The 20,860-nt window shown below is 37.9% G+C and overlaps 1 protein-coding gene across 4 annotated transcripts in view; it reads left to right on the forward strand.

Annotated features, from left to right (window-relative positions):
* PGAP1 (post-GPI attachment to proteins inositol deacylase 1) overlaps positions 1 to 20,860 on the forward strand; it is a 31,055-nt gene that overhangs the window by 596 nt on the left and 9,599 nt on the right. For 2 of the 4 annotated variants that reach the window (XM_041472760.1, XM_041472762.1), the window contains exons 2-19: positions 3,713 to 3,866; positions 6,481 to 6,656; positions 7,298 to 7,469; positions 8,550 to 8,710; positions 10,269 to 10,321; positions 10,486 to 10,552; positions 11,600 to 11,705; positions 13,426 to 13,481; positions 13,607 to 13,690; positions 15,054 to 15,103; positions 16,646 to 16,697; positions 16,922 to 16,999; positions 17,921 to 17,996; positions 18,274 to 18,347; positions 18,434 to 18,485; positions 19,174 to 19,240; positions 20,115 to 20,223; positions 20,582 to 20,620. In XM_041472760.1, the coding sequence (XP_041328694.1) occupies positions 3,713 to 3,866; positions 6,481 to 6,656; positions 7,298 to 7,469; positions 8,550 to 8,710; positions 10,269 to 10,321; positions 10,486 to 10,552; positions 11,600 to 11,705; positions 13,426 to 13,481; positions 13,607 to 13,690; positions 15,054 to 15,103; positions 16,646 to 16,697; positions 16,922 to 16,999; positions 17,921 to 17,996; positions 18,274 to 18,347; positions 18,434 to 18,485; positions 19,174 to 19,240; positions 20,115 to 20,223; positions 20,582 to 20,620 (1,626 nt within the window). Of the gene's footprint in view, positions 1 to 956; positions 1,021 to 3,712; positions 3,867 to 6,480; positions 6,657 to 7,297; positions 7,470 to 8,549; positions 8,711 to 10,268; positions 10,322 to 10,485; positions 10,553 to 11,599; positions 11,706 to 13,425; positions 13,482 to 13,606; positions 13,691 to 15,053; positions 15,104 to 16,645; positions 16,698 to 16,921; positions 17,000 to 17,920; positions 17,997 to 18,273; positions 18,348 to 18,433; positions 18,486 to 19,173; positions 19,241 to 20,114; positions 20,224 to 20,581; positions 20,621 to 20,684; positions 20,724 to 20,860 lie in introns of those variants that run through there. The other 2 variants (XM_041472763.1, XM_041472761.1) reach the window with 2 other exon arrangements.

Consider the following 20,860-nt stretch of genomic DNA (forward strand, 5'->3'; position numbering starts at 1 on the left):
AGGAAGGGGCTGGGCCAGCTCCTGTGCCAGCCCTGGCAGCGCCCGGGAGGCCGAGCCTTGCACTTCATGGCCCTTGTCACGACTTCGTAGCGTGAGGTAACCAGCGTGTCAAAAAAGCCGAGCTGAGCTTTGACTGTTAGTGTGTTTCTCAAGGTGGTGAGCAGTGGTGCAAAGTCTTCTCGGTGAGCACTTTGGAGGTGGCATGTACATGGGAGAGCTTGTAAATCCCTCTGAGGTGCCTCTTGTTTTGCTAACAGCCTTGTAGAAGTCTCTTTGAAAACCTGAGATCCGTTTGAGAGAGGGGACTGCACCTGGAACTGATGTTTTCGGCACACTATTCTAGCTTAGCAGTGGAAGGATGTAAATGCATATCTTTAAGTTTGCTGCTAATGCTGCAGCACGCAGTTGTTACAAAACTATTTCTCTTTTTGACAGTAGTAAATACTACAGCATTTTCTCTCTTATTAAAAGCATAATTGGTTGACTTCTGAGCATTCATTTTTCATTATCTGAGATCTAATTTATGTTGGAAAAAATAGTAATTATTCTAAATAACACAGGTCAGAAGTAGGTTGCAAGCTGGCTTGCACAATAAAGAAGTGTCTAAATTCAAGCTGGCTTGCACAATAAAGAAGTGTCTAAATTCAGTGTCTAAATTCGTAATGAAGCAGAAAGTTAATTTTTGTATCTATTAACCTTCATTTTCTAACCTTGATATAACCATTTTAGCCTACGAAAGAGGAACTTAGTATGGCTACGTGTTTCGTCAGTGCTGTAGAACAAATTTGTTTAAGTAGTTATAAGTACTTAAATACTGTGCAGCAAGTTTTCAGATCTCCTGGCAGCCAGCACCTACTTCAGCTTCAATCTGAAGCCAACCAACAGAAAGTTACTGGCAGAATCCGTGTGATGTTATTGGCGGCTGCCTGAAACTCTTGTCTGCCACCACATCTTTTGTATTTACTCATTATGTAAGGGCTGAAACTCCAGGCATCTTTAGGCGGGATGCAAGGCTTAAAGGTGAGCTGCAGTTCCATGCAGGAGTTGCAAGTCACAGCTGCTGTATTGCCCTCTGGAATTTCTGTTTCCTGTGGAATCGCTTTTGCCGTGCAGAAAACAGCACTTTGGGCTGGGGGGCAAGTTGTGAATTCGTTTGTGTTTGTTGAGGTATTGTACTTCACAAGTGGCTTTTTATTGTTGGAGGTGTCTGTTGTGTGTGCAGCGCTGCCTTCACTAGGAAACCCCAGGGTGGGAGGTGCCTGTCCTTGCTTTCGGATTGGTATCACATTACAAAACAAACAACTGCTCGAGCAGTTAAACGAGAAGTTTAATTTCTTTTGTGCCCGTCAGTGTGGGCTAGCTCACAGTCAGCCTAGTAATTGATCATCTTTTTTTGCATGAGTTTTAGAATTGCAGTGTTTGAATTTAACCTGCCCTTGTCCTGTTCAGCTGTACTTGGCAAGAGATTCAGAAGTTAGTAATGAGGACTTGTTCACGTAAACCTAATTTCTTACAGAACCAGGGTGAAAAACCAAGCCTGCACTGACATTATCAAAAGTTGCTGTAGCTTGCTACAACTGATTGCATAAGCAGTGTCTTGGGAATTCACAGTTTAAACCCACTGTCATGGAACATGAATGTCTCTTTACCTTTGGAGTTATACATTGCCCTTTTGTTACAATATTTAAATACTGTGATTTACCAAAAAACCCCCCAACCTCCCATTGTTTTGACAGTACAATTCTCATGGGTTGTGTGAGTTTTTGTGTTTGACAATGCCCCAAGGAAGAACAGCATGTTAATTTTATGTTCCATAAAAGTTTTTGAAAGGACAATGAACCAGGAAGTTTCTGTGGATGAGCAGTTGATTTGATCTGTCAGGAAGTCATATAAACACATCTTGGTGACACTCTTAGTTTTGTAATGGGAACTGCTGAAGGTTTTTTGGCATACTTTTGAAAGCCTTTCCAAAAGGAGCAGCAGAAAGGAACAAGAATGGGACAGTGAGGTGAGTGAGGCTGGAAAGGCAGGATGATGATGAAGAAAGGGAAAAGACCAAAGGATGATCTGAAGATAAGCCCTGAATGAAGCTTAAATTTTCTTGTTCTCAGTGAAAGAATTTACCTCATACTCTCTATTGTGTTAATGAATGAAGATAATTAAAATACTATAAATAATACACACATCATATAGATATATCTCATAGAATAGAGATTTTATATTTTACATATATATATGTATATAATCATAAAAATAGTTTGCAAATAACCAATATACCAAAAACTTTGAAGGCCAAGGGGGAAAGAAAATAGTCAGTAGGTGAGGAAAGATAGACAAGAGCAGGGGAAGGGAAGGAGTGTGGGGGCACAGAATTAAAGCTAAATCATCTTTATGGTAGAGGCAGCTGAGAGAAACAATAAATTATTTGAATTAAAGAGGCTTCTATTTCGGGGAAGCAATTAAGAGAGACTTTACAGGAGATTTCTGATACAAAACTGAGTTTAGTCTTGACCTTGTTCTGTAAAAGTGTTTTCTTAAAATACAAATTACACCTTAGTACATGTATCTTTGTATTATCTTATTTTTCTCTCAGTTGTTACATAATTGTAACATAGTTAATCGAATATTGGAATGAGTGTATTTGCACTCAAAAATTTTAAAAATTGTATCTTAGAATTATAAACCAACCAGCCTCTATGCAGGTGTTAAACCAAGACAGTAGTAAACAGGAGCATGTTTAATTAAGACAGTGCCTTATGACTCTAAGAGATTGACTTACTGGTGTAAGATTAATCCTCACCTAGCCTTTGGGATCAAAGAGATTTTGTTCTTTTCTCTTTGGGGATCCTAATCCTGTGAATCAGATGTGTGCTAGGTTAGTGGGTTGCTTGTTGTTGTTTAGGGACAGCTGACATGTACGTTAGACCTTGAGCTGTTCCAGAACCGGGCGCTTTGTCAGACCACAAACCCAGCTCTGAAAAGGAAACAGAAAAAGCCTCAGAGGACCATGGGTTTGTTTTTTCTGCTGAGCTGTATTGAGGTGGTAACTGCTGTTGTTTAAACTCCACTGCAGGTGACATCTCTGTAGAATTCAGCTAGCAGAATTCCCACGAGCTCTGCAGTTTCCCCTGAGGTAGCAGGTGGTACCTGACAGTCACCCACATCCTGCTGCTCGTATCCTTGTGCTGAGATCCATGGCCTTGGGCAGGGCTCCAGAGCCATTCCGGTGCATCAGGAATAGTTAGCATCACTCTTGTGCCCCTGTTTCTGGTCTCAGCTTCTCTCCTGGGAGAATTGGTGGGGTTTTGACATGCCTTTTTTTTTTTCTTTTTTTTTCCTTTCTCCCACCTGTGTTATAAGGCTGGATTTCTGGATTTACTTTATGAATGTGCAGCTTTGATCGATACACAATTGCATTCATTTGTAGTTTGTTTCAAAGCTAGTTGAAGGTAATCGCTGTTTAGGAAAACTGCCCATTCTTTATGCCCCGTAGTACTTACTTAAACAATTTGTTTGATATTCCATTTTTAATTAGTTGGGTTTTTTTTTAAAGCCAACCCAGTTTTTCATTCTGTATTCTTTAGACTGTAATTGACAGCCATAAAAATAAAACCACATATGCCAGATCATTTAAATGGCTGGATAGCCACTGTATTTTCCTGTTTGGAACTTATAAACAAGGTCTTTGTTTTCTTTTTAACTTTTGCAATAGAAAATAAAACTACCCAAGAAAATAGCCAGACGATACCCAGCATATGAGCTGTATCTCTATGGGGAAGGGAGCTATGCTGAAGAAAACAAAAATCTCCTATTGACAGGAATTCCAGTTCTCTTTCTGCCTGGGAATGCTGGCAGTTACAAACAAGGTAAGTGTTTAGCTGAGTTATAGCTTTGTTACAAAAAAGCTCTCAGATTTGTGCATTTGGTAGTTTTCTGTTTGAAATAATACCAGACCGAGTCATAATGGTTGATCATATTAGTCTGTTTAATTCCAAACAGTCAAGATACATGATTTTTGTTTGAAATCAGTCGAATGGTTAAGCTGTAGTATTTCTCTGGAGCAAGCTTTTTGACAGCCAGAAACAGTACAGCTTATGCAGTTTATGCTCTGGCAGCACTGCATCCTTGCTGTACTTTTGATTGCAAACATCTAGTTGGTTTTGATTTGAACAATGTTTAGTGCAGTTAGTGCCAAATAAAACACAACCTGAATTTGATTAGGACAAACTGAACCATCTGTCGTCTGAGATGTAAAGGAATTACATGCTATAGAAATCAGCATCACCTAAGCTTGTCCTCTGGTTTCATTATTCCCTACATCTTTATATAGTGGTGTTTTTTCCTTAACGTTGTCTTCCCACCTTACACATAGCCTCTTTTGTTTTCCCTCTTACATTTCTAGTCTCCAAATGAAAGGCAGAATCATTTTAAAGCATTTTTATTTTTCTGAATACCAAAGCTAATGGTACATGAGGTTTTGTGTTTCAGTGCTTACTTTGGTACCTGCTATTCCTTCCAGTCTGGGTTTGTCAGACTGTTATTTTTGTTCCCTAAAATGTGCTTTAAAACAGTAAACAACACTTTCATGATGTTAGAAAATGGATGTGTGTGGGGGGGTGGAAAATAGCATAGTCTGAGCCCTGATTTCTTACTGTGATAATTTTTCCTTATATTAGCACTAAACTTGATGATTAAATTAGCTGATTTCAGAGAACCTTTAGAGAGCTGGGGTTTTTTGAGAATGTACTTGCTTAGCTTACAACAATGTAAAATATTTTACCAATTAGTACTTTCAGAAAACCCATAGAGACTTCCAGGCACAATAGCATCCCAATAAGATTACAAACATAATGAGAGGTGCCATATGGACTTTTGTGATTGTGCATCAAATATTGCAAATCTGTGAATTAATGCTGTCTCTGAACACACGGCAGTACATCACTATGCAGGAAATAGAATGGTACTCTCAGGGCATTTTAGGAATCAGAAGGAAATATCTGAAGAACAAACTAACTAGGTGAGTAGAAGTGCTACATGCTATAGGAAAATAAATATTTTAGTAATGTTATTTTTGGAACGGATTTAGGGAGACTGGCAATACGTCATCTGTGCATTTTGGAAAACTTTTGTTAAAATTAATTCATATTAATTCTTTGTTCAGAATTTATTGTGAGATAACACAGTTTTATTCTGATGCCTGGATGAGCAGAGAAGGTGTTGCTATCGTAATTTTCATAGTTGTTTAAAATATATTCATTTTTGCTAAGCAGTGAAGACAGGTGCTGCCACTGCCTTTGCTGGCCTTGTTATTTTCATCGAACCATTTAGGTTGGAAAGGACCTTTGACATCATAGAATGCAAGCATTAACCCAGCCAAGCCCATCACTAAGCCATGTCTCTGAGTGCCACATCTACACAGGTTTTAAATGCCTCCAGTGATGGCAACTCCCCACTACCTTGGGCAGCAAGTTCCAATGTCTGACCACCCTTTTGGGGAAGAAACATTTCCTGAGATCCAGTATAAATGTCCCCTGGTGCAACTTGAGGCCATTTCCTCTTGTCCTTTGACTTGAAAGAAGAGGCTTACTCACAACCCACCTTCAAGAGTTTTTGATGTGTTACAGACATTTTTGAAATATTAATTCATCATCTTTCATGGGCACTAAAGTGAAATTTGTAAAATGTACAAAATTCAGACTTTGAGTAAAAGACAATCTGAGAAGGAGGGTTCTGCTCTTCTCTCAGCCTGTACTCTAGGAGAATCTTGCTCCTGTGTGCTGGATTTGTGCAGACCTTTATGACCATCATTTGTTGTTTTATATAGGCTTTCTTTTGGGACTTTCTCTTTTATTTTCTGCTTCTGCTACCATACCTTCTTATTTGCAGCTGTTATTGTTCCCATCCTGCATTGTCTCCGTGGAAACTTAGGAACAATTCTGCACACAAAAGGCTGTATTGACTAGTAGCCCGGGTTAGACAAGGAAGACAGATCAGAAGCAAGACCTTGTAAAGTGAACATTTTCTCACTTGAATTTTAGATGGACAAGTGTCCTTTAAGGTTTGGTTTTGCAATCCCCCATACTTATCTTAGTAGTATTTGGGAATGTTGTCATAGAGTTGATGGCCTTCAAAGGAGTTTTAGGAAAGCCTAGCAGTGGGACTGCCTCTACAGTTGGAATCAAGAATGCCTTCTTCTCCTAGTGGCACTAAGAAGGTGCGAATGAGATGAGAAAAGCAGCCCCAAGGTGGAGGAACACGATTTTTACATAAATTTATTCCTGACATAAAACATCTCTGTTGTCAGCAGTAAACTGAAAAGAAATGGTTTGGTTTAGAATGTCTTTTATAAATTACTTGAGATGAACAATGGATTTAATGTATTTGTTTCTTATTTGATTATGTATTTATGTGTATTTCTGCTAAAGTGATGCTAAGCAGTGACTGTTGGGCTGTTCTGATTGCTGTGGTTTCTTTTTCTAGTACGTTCTCTTGGCTCCATTGCACTTAGAAAAGCAGAAGATGTTGACTTCAAGTATCATTTTAATTTCTTCAGTGTCAACTTTAATGAGGAGTTGGTTGCATTGTATGGTGGTAGCTTGCAACGGCAGACCAAGTTTGTGCATGAGTGCATAAAAGTAATTCTTAAGTTGTACAAGGTAAGTAGTGACATGTGCTGAGCAATGCATTTCCATTTGGGAATGGAATTCTGGGCTGCCTTTCCTGCTGCAAAACTGAGGGGTGATGAGTAGGGGAGGGACACTTTATAATGTATCTAGATATTAGAAGCTGATAATAATGCAATAGAGAAGTACTTTTCTTTAATGGATTTTTAGTACTTTTGACAATCCCAGGGCTTTAAGGAGGTTCTGTGCTGTATTTCTAAATAAATACTTCTATGCACAATGGATGTCTTTTTCTAGTAGAGATGTAAACATCTGTAGCTTACTAAATTATTCAGATAGCATTGCCTTACATCAGGTTTTCTCTAGGAAAGTTCTTTGATGTCCTCTGTTCCTAAAAATTTCAGAAATTAAAACCAGCTTAAGTTTACTAAGCTTACACAGGCTACACAGTATTTCCTTTTGGGCTGGATGCTTCATATTAAGCACATTTTTGTGAGATAGCAAATAAATTTTTATTCAGTTTGTAAGCTTGTTAAGTTGATGCTAATTTATGTTGTCCTTGAAGGACCATAAGTTAATTTGGGCAGGGTGGGAGAAATCTACAGCTAATAAGAACAGTTCAATGTCAAATCTATTTGTTTCTCTGTGATGTTTCTGATTGCTGTTTGCTGCAGGATCGAGAATTTGCACCGAGCAGTGTAGCAATAGTTGGGCATTCCATGGGTGGTCTTGTTGCAAGAGCATTGCTCACTCTAAAGAATTTTAAGCCTGAACTTGTAAACCTGCTCATTACACAAGCCACACCTCACGTTGCACCTGTAATGCCTTTAGACAAATACCTTACCGGTGAGTATTGCATTTGTCTAATCACATGGTGTTGCTTCAGTGATCCTCTCGAGCTTTGGTGGGGAGATTCTTGCAAATAAACAGCAAAATGTGCTGCTTTGTTTGCTGTAATGAATCTGTTCCTTTGTTACTCAGGTAGTTGAGAGTGCCAGGATACTCAGAGAAAGTCAAGTGTGTAGAATGGATTATGTGGACTTGAGTTTGTGCGAGGCCTGGAGCTCTCAATGATTTGTAATTTCATAAGTTGCAGGGCACGTTACTAAATTTGTAAGCCTTCCAGTGAATGACATATTTTTTTTCTTTATTTTCTCCTCTTTTGAAACTTGACCTCTGTAATGACTTTTATCTTTATGGAATGAGATAGTGTTAGTTCTGTAAAAGGTGATAAATTTAATGTTTTTCATACCCAAAGGTTCTACAACTGAGAATATAAATATAGATGTAATTACATGTTTTAAATATTTACAAAAAAGATCATATTTTCCCTCACCTAAATAAGTGTGGCGTAAAAATGAAGTATAATCATTACACTTGTACTATACACTTCCTGAAAAGCTAGATTTGATTAAACCATACTGATTAAATATGTGTTTAGTGATAGTTGTGCTGCTACATGTAGATACTGAGGGAATTGGTGAAGGAAAGGGAACAGACATGAATTTTCATTGTTCTCTGTGACACCCAAGAGGAATGAATTATCTTTAGCTGCTGGATTTGATTTATTGTGCTTGTATTAATTCTCCATCCTACAATTGATTTCAGTGCAATGTTTCTTCCTTACTGACTGTTTCTGGACTTCAAGTAAATCTGTGTCTGTCCTTCAAATAAACCTGTGGATTGCTACTCTAACAATATATGTGCTCAACTGATAAAGAAAATGTATGTCTTCCCTAACTGCTACCTCTTTGGGTTAAAACAATAATTTTCCTCTCTTACATGAATCAAAAGTGATAATCAGAGCTCAAATGTCTCCAAGGGGGCTTACAGAAACTTTTAGTTAATGTTTATATAGCTTTTTTTTTTTTTGTATATCAAATAGGTTTATGGGAAAATGGTGATTGATTTTAATATATTTTATAGATTTTTATACAGCTGTAAACAATCATTGGATTCTAAAGGCCCAAGATTTAAGAAATTTAACTACCCTTTCTGTGGCGGGAGGATTCAGAGATTACCAAGTTCGTTCAGGACTGGCTTTTCTACCAAGATTGAGTCAACATGACAGTGCCTTATCTGTTGTGGTAAAAAAGCAAACTGTTTTTTTTTGGTTTTGCATGGAACTGTGTTAGATAGTTATTAATGTAATGCATGTATCAGTGTCTATATGGGCAGTAAAGTGTAAATAAATATGAAAATACTGCATGTTCAAACACTAGATGGATACTGTATGGTTATAAAACCAAAAGTAGTTGATGTAGTCTAAATGAGCCTCCACTGGAGGAGTATGTGTGGCACTGATTGGAATCATCTCTCACTTGGTACTGTTTCTTCTTACCACCTGCTTGCACTTCTTCAGTTCCAGAACTCAGGTTTTATTTCCCGCTGTTTTTGCAAGAGATGTGTGTATGGAGAAAGGTGAAGGTGTAGTATAGAAGTAGAGTGTTTTACTATAAAAGAGAGCTCTGGCATAGCACCTTCTTTTTTCAAAGAATTTAGGAATAGAAAGGATGTAGAGGATCATCAAGTCCAATTTTCTGCTTTTTGAGACATCTATTCTTTCAAAATTAATCAAGGGTCATCAGAAAGTATTTAGACTTGTTGTTCCATCCCCTCTCCTTCAACTTGTTCCCTACATGGACAATGGAGAAGCTGGAAAACGCTCACAAGGAGGTGGCAAATTTGTACTTCCCAACTTCCATTTACTGCAGAAGCCAGTTTTTTAATGTCTTTCTTCTGACATCTGCTTAAAATGTTCTATGAAATAGCTGTCATTCCCTTGGTGTTTACCTCCCTGTGTGTTGTACAGATAGCTGTCTATAAATAGGCTCAGCTCAGATCCTGCTAGGCTAAGAGGATTAACTCTGCATTCCCTTTGTCCTAGTAACCCTTCTCTTCATCTGCTCTATTTTCATTTCTCTTGAGTGTTGGTAACCAGAATTTTGCATGAGATTTCCTGAGTAGTGGTACCAGCTCTTTCTGGTTTTTGCTTGGTTTGTTTTGAAGGTTGTGTTGTGGTTGCTGTTGTTCAGTTTGGTTTTTTCCTTCCCAATGATGCGTTAATAGTTCATAGTTTGATTCATATTGAGCAATAGGTTGATGAGCTCCATTTGTGGGAGGTTTTTTTGATAGTGTTAGTCCCTAATATGTAATACATGAAATCCATTTTAAGCAAGTAATAGCTTCAGACTGACCAGGTCTTTCTTTGTGGTGTTCTGATGGTTTTGCTGTTGAGGATGTCCTTGGTTTCTCAACAGCCGCTTTCATTGGCATGCTGCTGTTCTCATGTGCCAGGATCAGTTATTAAAATAGTAAGATTAGTCATAGAAGCAGTCTTTGAAGAAATTTTGGTAAGTTTCCTCCTCTCCATTTTCTGCCCTTTCACCGTTAGTCTCTGCTATCTGACACAGATAGCTTGGTAATTTTGTTTTATCATTTCCACCTTGCACGTGCTTCAGTGCTTGCAAGGTGGGTGACTGAAGAAGTCATTCTGTTGTACCCTAAGTCCTGAAACTCTTAAGATAAAGGCTGTTCTTTTTAATCATTTTGCAAATATGTTTTAATAAGGAGGGGAAAATTTCCCATATAATTTTAGAATGTTGAGTACTAACAAAAGTTTAACGCTTTTCTTCACCCAAACAGAGCTCAGCTGTGCCTAGAGCTTGGGCCTCAACTGACCATCTCTCCATAGTGTGGTAAGATAATGGAACAAAGGTTAATTGACTGACTCTTCTCCACTGTTATCACTTCCTACCATAATTTAACTTCAGTTTAATATTATGGTGAAGTCTCTTCTGACAAGTTTTATCACCCTGGATCTTTCCTTTCTAGATTTAATTTTATTTATTCTGTCTTCTAGGTGCAAAGAACTGATCCTGGCTACCGTTAGAGCTTTTTTTGATCTCATAGATGAAAATACAAGGCAGGTCTGTGTATTTGATCTCTGTATATTTCTTCTTCCATCCCAGAATGTTTAATCAGGAGAAATATCTCCCTATTCTACAGAAAACTCTTTTTTGATTATTCTAAGTCACGCTGAGAAAGTTGTTTCAATTTTGTACCAGTCACTGGAAAATCCCTTTGTGTTGTTTGACCAAAGAGTCAGAAATAAGGTGTTAGCTCAGTTTTCATTATAAAAATGAAATGCTTGATGCTTTATAGCTGAGCTGTGGGCTGAACATTTCTTCCACAAAGCAGCAGGTTCAGTTGACCTTGCACCAGGATAAACAAATTTTGTTAGATCTGTAGCTGTGAATTTGACCTCTCAATATGTACATAAGAGCAGAGCCCAAGACACAGAAGAGGAAGGATTTTAGGTGTTCCTTCTGAGGCTGCTTGGGACAGACTCTAGTTTTTCATGTGTGCTTAATTTAATGTGTGATTTAGAGAGACAAAAAGAGCAGTACAGTTGTTCTGCAGCACTGACTGTGCTAGAGGGTTAAACTTCTCAGAAATCAGTTGTAGTGGCCAGTTTTGGAAGGTGGAATAGATAAAAATGAGTCCTGGAAGGCTTATTTGGAAAAAGCAAAACCAAACTGATCAAAAAACAAAAAAATCCCACCCAAAATCCCAAACAAAAGTGAGTCCCAGTGAGGCTATACATCTGGATATGAGAACTCAGATTAGCCTAAATGTGAGAATTTTTCTTAAGCTCTGGCCTGAGTGTCATTTCAGGAAGAGTGCATGTGTGTCTATAAAGAAAGTTTAATGGAATGGTTTCCTGGGGTTATGAGTAGGTGACACTGTAAAACTCCTGAAAGTTTTGGCTGTGCTTTATAATGTGTGGATTTTCTGTATTGCAGTGATTGACTATTGATGGTGCTTCAGAGCATTGAATTCAGAACAGAAAGGGCTCAATGTCTTCTAACAATCTCTCCTGCCTTCCCCCCACAAAACTGTATTGCTAGCTGTGATCATGAGATGATCTTAAATCTCACACATTGGTAAAAAATGATAATCTGCTCTTGTTTTAGATAACTGAGGATCCAAAGAAAAGAATGTCTGTACTGAATCACCATTTTGTGAGACACCCTGCAAAGATGTTTGAGGAAAATCCTGACACTTTTACACACCTCACAGGTGAGCAGCAGTTTTCTTTTGAATAGGATTCAGTGATACTGCTTTGTTAATGGTTAATCTTCTCACTAACAAAGTTTCAGAATACACTTTGTCCTCCTTCAGACAAGATAAAACGATATACAGGTTATAGGCCTAAGCAATCTGCTTTTATTTGGTTTTGGTATTAAATTGGTTAACAAGGGTGGGTGCAAAAATCTGTCACTTTTATATAGCTCAGATTCTGAGGACTCATATTTACACCAGGTTGTCCAGCAGAAAATCTCAGAAAGTGAGAATTGCTGGATGTCCAAAGGGCAGTCTTATCTACAGTGGTTGCAGGAGGGATTGGATGGGTGTTGCAGAGCCATTGTGGTAGTTTTGTGCTGCTCATGGAAATCCTGAATGTTCAGATCTGCTCCACGAATCACTTCTTCCCATGACATGGCAGGGTGAAATGAACCGTTCACCAAGGGTTTCCTTGTAAAGTTCCTTCCTAAGGATGCAGAGTTAAAAGTGAGAGATTTTGACTGCCTGGAGTCTTAAGGACTAAACACAACTTTTGTAGGACAAACCTTTATTTTGCTGAAGTGGGCTGAACTGTTTTCTACAAACCATTTTATTTCAGGAATATTCTCAGTGTAAGACATTGTAGAAGTACCAATGTAGCTTGTACTTTGGTGTCCAGTTTTGGGCACCCTCTTACATGAAAGCATTTGTTCATTGCCATCTCCTGAAATGAGTGTGGAGCAAAAGAGCACCAGAATGGGCAGTTCCTGGGGCATAGGAAATGGGGGAAAGAGGCTGAGTGAACGGAGGATTTTCACCCTGAAGAAAATGCTGAGGGGGATCATGTTGCTGTTTTTAACTACCTAATGAAGAATTGGAGAGAAGATGAAGTTAGATTTTTATCAGAGGTTTACAATGATAGCACAATTGGCAGTCAAAATCGTGTTGTAACAAACGACATTCTAATTAGGTATTAGGAAAAAAATATTTCACCAGGAAGGTGGTCAAACACTAGAACAGGTGCCCAGAGAGGTTGTGAAACTGATGTTTTGGGAGGGTTGCCTTTTTTTGGGTCAGTTTTTAGCAAAAAGAAGAAATGGTTTAAATTGGATTTCATGTTTCTGTCTTCCTATTCATGGTGACCTCTTGACAGTTAGCTGAATTTCTGTCATGAACTTGTTACTCTCCTTAAATAGAAGAAAGATACAACCTCTTTGCATGACAATTGGCATTATTTGTACTCTGATCTCTTCATTATTGTCTTGCTCTTTTTCCCTAGCCATATCTTTAAACTGCTCCTGGTTTTTTTGTGTGTTGTTGCTGATGTTCTTCTGCACAAGTTTCTGTATCAGCTTTCTAAAAGACTGACAGAAACAAAGATTGGGGCTGTTCTTAATGTTGCCTCATTATTAATCACTCACCCTACAATTATGTGAATATAAGTTAGTTTATTTGTTTTGTTGCCTTTATTTTGTTTCAAGATCCATGGGGTTTTTATTTTGCCATTAGTATTTAGTAACAGGATCCTAGGACTTTATTGCTTCCTGTGGAACTGATGATAACTGTTGCATGTAATTGTAAGCAGTAGCAATGCTCAGTGTTGATTAAAGCACATAAGGTTTATATCCATATATAGATAGGAGATAAGACCTTGATGATCAGTAAAATACAAGATTTTGGATGTAAGGATAATTGTTCCTGCAGTGCAGCATACTGAAATATTTATTATTTTTAGGAGCTTTCAATTGGATTACAGTCAAAGCCTCAAAATGGACTTACTCAGTTTACAATGTAAGTAATATTTTTCCCCGTTGTGTGTTTATGGTTTTGTTTTAGTTGTTTTGTTGGGGGGGGGGGGGGGGGGGGGTTGTGTTGTTTATCTTTTTACTAATGAGTTGTGGTGGTTTTTTTTTTAGGATTCTGATGGAAAATATTTTGCATTTCCTCTTGCAAGCCACAGAAAATCATACAGTCATGTTTACTGTGAAAATAGTATGTTGGTGAGAAAATACTTTTTTAACGTCTGGAGTTCATTTATGAAGATGTGATTTTTAATTTCCATTTGCTGCAGTCTTTAGGCAGTTAATGATCAGCTGTTGAAATTGCTGCCATCCATTTACAGTCACAGCCTAATGCATGTCAGAGGTACTACCTGTTTTAGCATGCCACACTTAGTATTCAAGATCTCAAACCTTCAATGCCACCTGAGCCTCAAAGGTTTTCTTTCTGACTCTTCTGGTAAGCTCTAGATTACTGTGTCCTTTAATTTAGTGCAGTTCTATATTGATGGTTTTGAAGGAAGAAGTTGTTTTTAGTGGTTCTAAGTTTTTGCCATACTTCTAATTTGGGAAAGCTGTTTGTAGGTTTGCTTTCCCATAATAAAATTTAAGTGAGCCTGAAAGGCTGAAGAGATCTTTCACTAAGGAGAGAAAGTGAATGGAAGACAGATGAGGAGACAGCACCATCTCAGTTGACTCCTATGAAAAGGAAACACCATAATGTGCATTTCTTGTATTTTTAGCTTGTGACACATACATTCAGCCAATTTTTTTTTTTCAGTTTTTTTTAATACAAGAATGAATTTAATCTCTTGGCAAACTGAAGATGGATAAATACACTTTTCAGAATCATGTATTTTACATTAGTGGCAAGAAAACTGAGATGCTTTCTTGTTTCATCCTGCCTGTCCCTGTTGCCACTCCTCCCCTTGCCAGAGATGGCATTCATATCACATTGTGCACAACAATTGTCTGTGCTTGGTGCTTTTGTAATTGTCCTTCTCAGTGGCACCCTCAGTGTCTGCATGTATGTTGTGATCTTAGTTGTGCTTTGATAGGATACCTTTTGCCCTTGTTATACAGTCTGAAACACAAGCCTAGTACAGCTTGAGAGGAGGAGGGAGGTACAGACCAAATGTCTGAGAGCTGCACCATGGTGCTGTTGCTTCGGAACACTTCATTTCTCAAGGGACGGAGCAGTAGAACATTAAATATCTAAAGTATTCCTCTACTACCTAGAAGAGTACCTTGAGGTGTTTCTTTTAGTTAGAAGAGATTAAACGTGATATGTAAGATGGATATTTTTAAAAGAGAATTTATGAAAGCTTGTTTGCTTAACTTTGTATTTATTCGTATAAAGGGTGGCAAATTGAAGTTATTTAAAATGGTTCCTAGAAACCCCCACCATTCACTCCAAAGCTTCACCTTTCTGTCCTTGCAATTACAATTGCAAGATTATGATATCAGTCCTTTAATTATCATCAGTTTTAACCCTTGCATTGGTTGAAGTAATCAGTATTTTTAATATATTTATAAATGCAATCACACCTAGGTAATGTAGTATTTTATGGTATTGACTTTACAGGACACAAGTAGCTGGATTTATGGCTGCATGAACACTAATTCATCAATGTGGTGAGTATGAACAATTCCTGTTCTTTATTCAAATGGGTTTTGTGAGACTGTGTTTGAATTTAAAGTGTATAAATTATTCTTGGTAGGAAGGAATTGGGAAGTAAAATCATTACTGTAAATAATTCATGCTTTCTGTATCACCAGGAAAACAGGAAAGAATAGCTTTTCTTAAAATAAGTGATATTCTTCTCCAGGGAGCTGTATTTCTGACCTTCACAGCAAGAGCTGGAGAGGGACCTTTCACAAGGGCATGAGGTGGCAGAACGAGGGGTAGTGGCTTTAAACTGGTAGGGCAGATTTAGGTTGGATACTGGGGAGAAGTTGTTACTGTGAGGGTGGTGAGGCATTGGAGCAGCTCCCCCACAGAGGCTGTGCTTGTCCCATCCCTGGAGATGTTCCAGGCCAGGCTGGATGGGGTCCTGAGTAACCTGGTGTAGTAGAGGGTGTCCCTGTCCACAGCACAGCTGTTGGAACTAAATGGTTTTTGATGTCCTTTTCAACCCAAACCACTCTGTCATTCTGTTTCTTTAGAATCCTGTGACAAAAGAGGTCAAATGTCACACAGAGCCTTCAAAAGAGTGGATTAAAGCATCTCTTTCTTTTTTACTTCAAATTTGCTACTGTCATATGAAAAGTACTTAGAAGGGTGTGTGGTTTAGTGGTTATTTGTTATGACAGTCATTACACAATAGATTTAAAACATTGTCTGAGCTTAAATTTGTAAAATAAACTCAAATTCAATCTACCCTTCAAATTAGGGAAAGCTTCCAGGCAAAATTGAACTAGCAGAGTTTTTATCAGTTCTGGGATCACTGAGGTGTACAGCCAGAGTCTTGCCTCCAGCAGATAGCCAAATGTCACAATTACTTTTTCCTGATCCAAGAAGTTGGCTGTTACTCCTTTGCAGAGCCTTTGATCAGCATGAAGTGCATGTTACTAGTTCAGAACTGCTACTTAAACCTCATCTAACAATAGTGGGTTGGCTGTGAACTGTGTCCTGAGGTCATGAGCACTATTCAGAGAAGCAGCAGTATTCTGGTATTCAAATAACCAAAACCTGAAGTGACCAAATGGATGTGTTGCAGTTCAGTGTGTGAACACATTTTAGAACTGCTGCAAGGTCTTTAACAGCGAACAAAATTTTTTATTTATATATCTATTCTAGATATTTCCATAGGAAAATTGGTGCTTTTGATGTTTAACAGATGCTAATAAAAGTGCGTGATAATTCAGTGCTAGTGCAGTTTTAGCTCATGAAAAGTTTTCATTTTGTGTCTGAGCTGCCTGGAGAATATGTGCTGCAGGTTTTCTGTATGAGAGAGTTGGAGCTTTGCTTGGCTTGGTTTTGCACAAATAAGATTTGCACTATCTGAAATTACTGCAGTTTGATAGATTACTGTGGTAGCAGTACACCCAAATTTCTTCTCAATTTAAAATGTTAATTCAGAGAGAAGGAGAGAAGTTGGTATATTAATCCAGTGCCATAATGCTGGGCCTGCATAATGAATATGCTCATCCTTTAATGTGCATGAATTTTTACAGCCTGGAAGCTGCTGATTTATCCAGGAGAGCTGAGTTACTTCCAACCACCAAGGTAAGTGTGAACCTGACTTGTAGGAGTGAGAGGTGTTTCAGGGGATGGTTGCAAGTCATAGAGGAAGGATCTGTTCTGTTTGGAGCATTGGGACAGATTGTATTCCACAGGAAGAGGGTGCAAGGGGTAGACAACTAGGAACTGGCAAGGGGCAAGCTAAGGGGTATGTTCAGTAATGGTTTGCTACTTCCTTCTCTCTTTTTCTTTTTTCCTTTCTTTTTAAGGTTGTAATGCTGAAACTTCTGGACTATCCTTCTTTGTCCCACATTGTCATTCAGGTACCACCTGCAGCTGGCAATAAGGTAAAAAAATATGACATTCAGAAATTGCTTGCTTAGTGCATCCATAACTTTCAGGTGCTATGACAGGAGGAAAAGGAAGTATATTAATATGTGCTAAGTTACTTTGAGAAACCATAGACCCACAGTGTAGTGTAGTTTGAAAGTAGCTTCTGTAAGCTGAGAAACACTTTGATAAAATACCAAACAATAAGGCACGAACAGCACTTGAAACATGTACAAAAGCACAGTTCTCAAATCAGTTCTTAGAGTTCTTGTTGGAGATCCTAATGGTAATCTTCCTTGCTTTGCTTAGTACTCTGATTGTTTTCCTGAGTGTTCATACCTTTGAACAGTCATTTCTCTTACCCATATTAGCAGAGAATACAGATAATTGAAGGCACCACACCTGGATTCTGGGAAGAATAGGTCAGATAGCTCTGCAAGCTCTTAAACCACAAATGATGTAGTAGACTGAGTTGTGCAGGGTTTAACAGTTTGAGTCTCACAAATAAGATGGGTGTCTTTGCATCAAGGGCTCCCAGTAAGAGGACATTGGAAGGCTTGGTGTGTTACCCGTCTGGATCTGGCAGACTTTCAAGTTAGTCCTGAAATGGCAGAGTACTGAATTGGAATTTCCAGCCTAATCAGATCTGACATTGCTTTCTGTGACACAAATTGAGTCTCTGAGTCTGTAGTATATTAATCCATGGTCCAAGAAATTATTCACAGCACAAGTGAGTGTGATGTTCTTCATCACTTCTTCTCTGAGTGTGTCTTCAGATAGTTGTGACAGAGGCATCTTGCAGTGAAACTAGTAATGCACAATTTTCAGGGTAAGCAAAGATAGAGGAGAGATCGCTTGGGAAATGTAATTTGGCAAGTACAAAGGCTTTCTAGTCTTGTGCTTTGGTTTAGATCTGTTTTTAATATCCTCAATTGCAGTATACTTTGGGCTGTGAATTCTTCAAAGAGGATTCCAGAACAGTCCAGCTCCCTGTAACACATCTTTTTTCATTTGGTAAGTATAGCATATTGCTTTCAGAAAAAATGGAAAACTAATATAACTAACCTTTGAATAATAAATTTGCCTAAAAATGTCAGGTTAGGAGGTTTTTGGGGCTTGTTTTTCACTAAAGCTAACGCTTCTTTTGTTAGTAACAAAGAAATAAGAAATGTGGGGGTTTAGACTTACAGATATGAAAGTATGTAATTCTCCTGGAAAATAAATAATCTGAATATGTAGTGAGTTCTCAGATAATTTTATCTAATAAATGAAAGTATTGTATCCTTTCCAGGGTTTTCTTCAAGCAAAATTATATTAAATTCAACTGGATTATTTTACAATGTACAGCTCCAGCACTTCAACCAAGTAAGAATGCTACTTAAGTTTTTGAGGTCATGTAACCACTGCTTGTCTGGAGAAAAGTGAGTGAATTCTATTTTTTTGTGTTCTAGATATATCAAGCTTTCAAAATTTATATAGACAGTCACTGCCAGTCACTCAAAGGTAAATAGAAATCTTCTAAAGTACAAATTTATAAAAAATTGCTGAAAATTTGTAGAAACTAAAGTCTTCTCATGCAATGGAGTTTAGGCAATGCTGCTATGGTCTGTACAAATGTGTCTGCTAATATCTCTCACTTCCCACTTTAAGAAGGATGGATCAACGAAAATGAAGAATTTTTAATTCTTTTAATGTTTGTTTTTCTTATTTCCCAGCAAAGGGACGTTGAATTTTCATTAGGATTCTGCCTCATATTGAAAATGTTTCTTGAGAAAAGCACATTTGCCTAGGATTTTTATTTGCTAATAACAGGACTCAAATTTGAATGTTGAGCTACATAAGCTTAAAGAGGATGGGTTGCTAAAGGACCCTGTTTCAAAAAAAGAGAAAGTGATGAATTTTATTAGACTGAGGTTTTGTTTCATATTGAAAAGCAGAACTCTTCTCATAACTGTTCTTCCTTTAAACATTGATGTCTCACTGTCTTGTCCTGTAACAGCCTGAGCTTAACCATGTAATTTTTGTTTGCTGGTAACTGCTCTGATCTGCACTGCAATGTAACTGCAAGCCCAGAGATTCTGTGTAGTGATCTGTGTGCCACCTTTGTTTTACAGACCCTGTAGTTTTTAGAGACAGTTCCCACATCTGGTTCTTAGTTAAGTTTATATTTTTTTATGCTGTTCCATTTCAGAAAGAAAACCAAGTGTTTACAGACTTCATATTCCCTGGTCATATGAAGACTCAATAACTGTGGTGAAGTAAGAACTTTAACAATTAATAACTTCTTGACATGTTTTTTTAAGAATATTTGCATCCTGTTGTGCTAATATTTCTGATGTGGGACAGACAGTTTCTCCAGTCTTAAGTGTTTGCCTTCTGCATCTTTTCCTCATTTACCTTTCAGCCCTTGTTGACAAATTGTTCTGACTTTTCCTAGAATAAGAATACCTACTAATTGGTTGCTTAATGGTTCTCACTAATTTTCTTGTAAAAGAAGTCAGATATGCTGGTCTGAAATTCTGAGGATAATCATTGCCCTTCTCATCAGTGGAGAACAATGGCTGCTCTGGATTCTGGCTTTCTCCTGGAAGCCAGGGTTTGGATTACACAGCAGCCCTATGTTTGCTTCAGCAGCATAGTCCTGACAAAATCAAATGATACAGCTCGAAATATATTTGTCACTTATGAAGTTGAACAACCTGACAGTATTTTAGATGGTAGGAAAACTGTATTTCTAATTTATTTTAGGAGTCTTAAGGACTCATAATTTCCAGCTCCCTGTGTTTTCCAGCAGCATAATGTTTGCAGGAAGCTGAATTGTGTTCTTGAGAATACGTTCTTTCTGTTCCTGGCACTCAGCATATTTGCATGCTCTGTGAGGCAGTGTGTTCACTGAACTTGTCTGCTTTCCTTAGTGCCATGTCCCAGGATAGTTCAGAGGAGAGGGAATTGAGGATGTTACGTAGTTCTTTGTGACAGGGTCACCAAGTTCCTTACACCACTTTGCTCACAGCTTGAGGTGACACTTGGTGTGGTAGATGTGCTTTAGGTGCACTTGTTGAAGACTGAGACACGTTTGGTTTTCCTGCTTGGTCATAAGGACAGCAGTGACCATGTAAGTTGCTGTTTCAGAGTTCCATCTCTTGCTGAGATTTCTGCCAAACTGCACATGGCTCAGCCTCACGGCGACAGCAGCCTTCCAGAGTTAAACATCTACTCTTCCCCAGACTGTCAGTATGAAGTGAGTAAAACAGTTTTATTTCATAGCTAGTTGGCATTGCTGGATGATTTTTTGCAAAATTCAGTCTTTTAAACCATAGCTAATTAATCTAAATAAATAGTAAGTGAATCTAAAGGTGGGCTGTTTGGCCTTTTTGACATTAGTGTATGTTACAAGTATTTTGCAACAGCTGGGTTAGTACAGAAGGTTGGACTCTAAAACTTTAAAGCATTTGCTTTTAATTGTCAGTTGTAAGATGCTATACATCTTAGTTGTGGGATTGCTGTATTCTAGAACATAAGTTTGCTTGTTAAAAATTGAAGTATTTTCCACTTATGCTTACCATTATATGAAACAATATATATATATTTTTTTCAAGGTAATTCTGAAGACATCACTTCTACAGGTTCTTGGGCAAGTAAGAAAACCTAATACTAAATTGTTTTTTTTTTAGTATGAAACAATATATATTTTTTTTCAAGGTAATTCTGAAGACATCACTTCTACAGGTTCTTGGGCAAGTAAGAAAACCTAATACTAAATTGTTTTTTTTTTATCTCAGTAGCATCTATAACAATTTTTACATCCTCCCTTCCTTACTGTGGCACTTCAGGTTCCTTCTTAATGCCAAGAGGAGCACTATTCAGTGATCATTTTG

This window comes from Pyrgilauda ruficollis, unplaced genomic scaffold, assembly GCF_017590135.1.
Source record: "Pyrgilauda ruficollis isolate IOZ18807 unplaced genomic scaffold, ASM1759013v1 scaffold3, whole genome shotgun sequence".
NCBI lineage: Eukaryota > Metazoa > Chordata > Aves > Passeriformes > Passeridae > Pyrgilauda > Pyrgilauda ruficollis.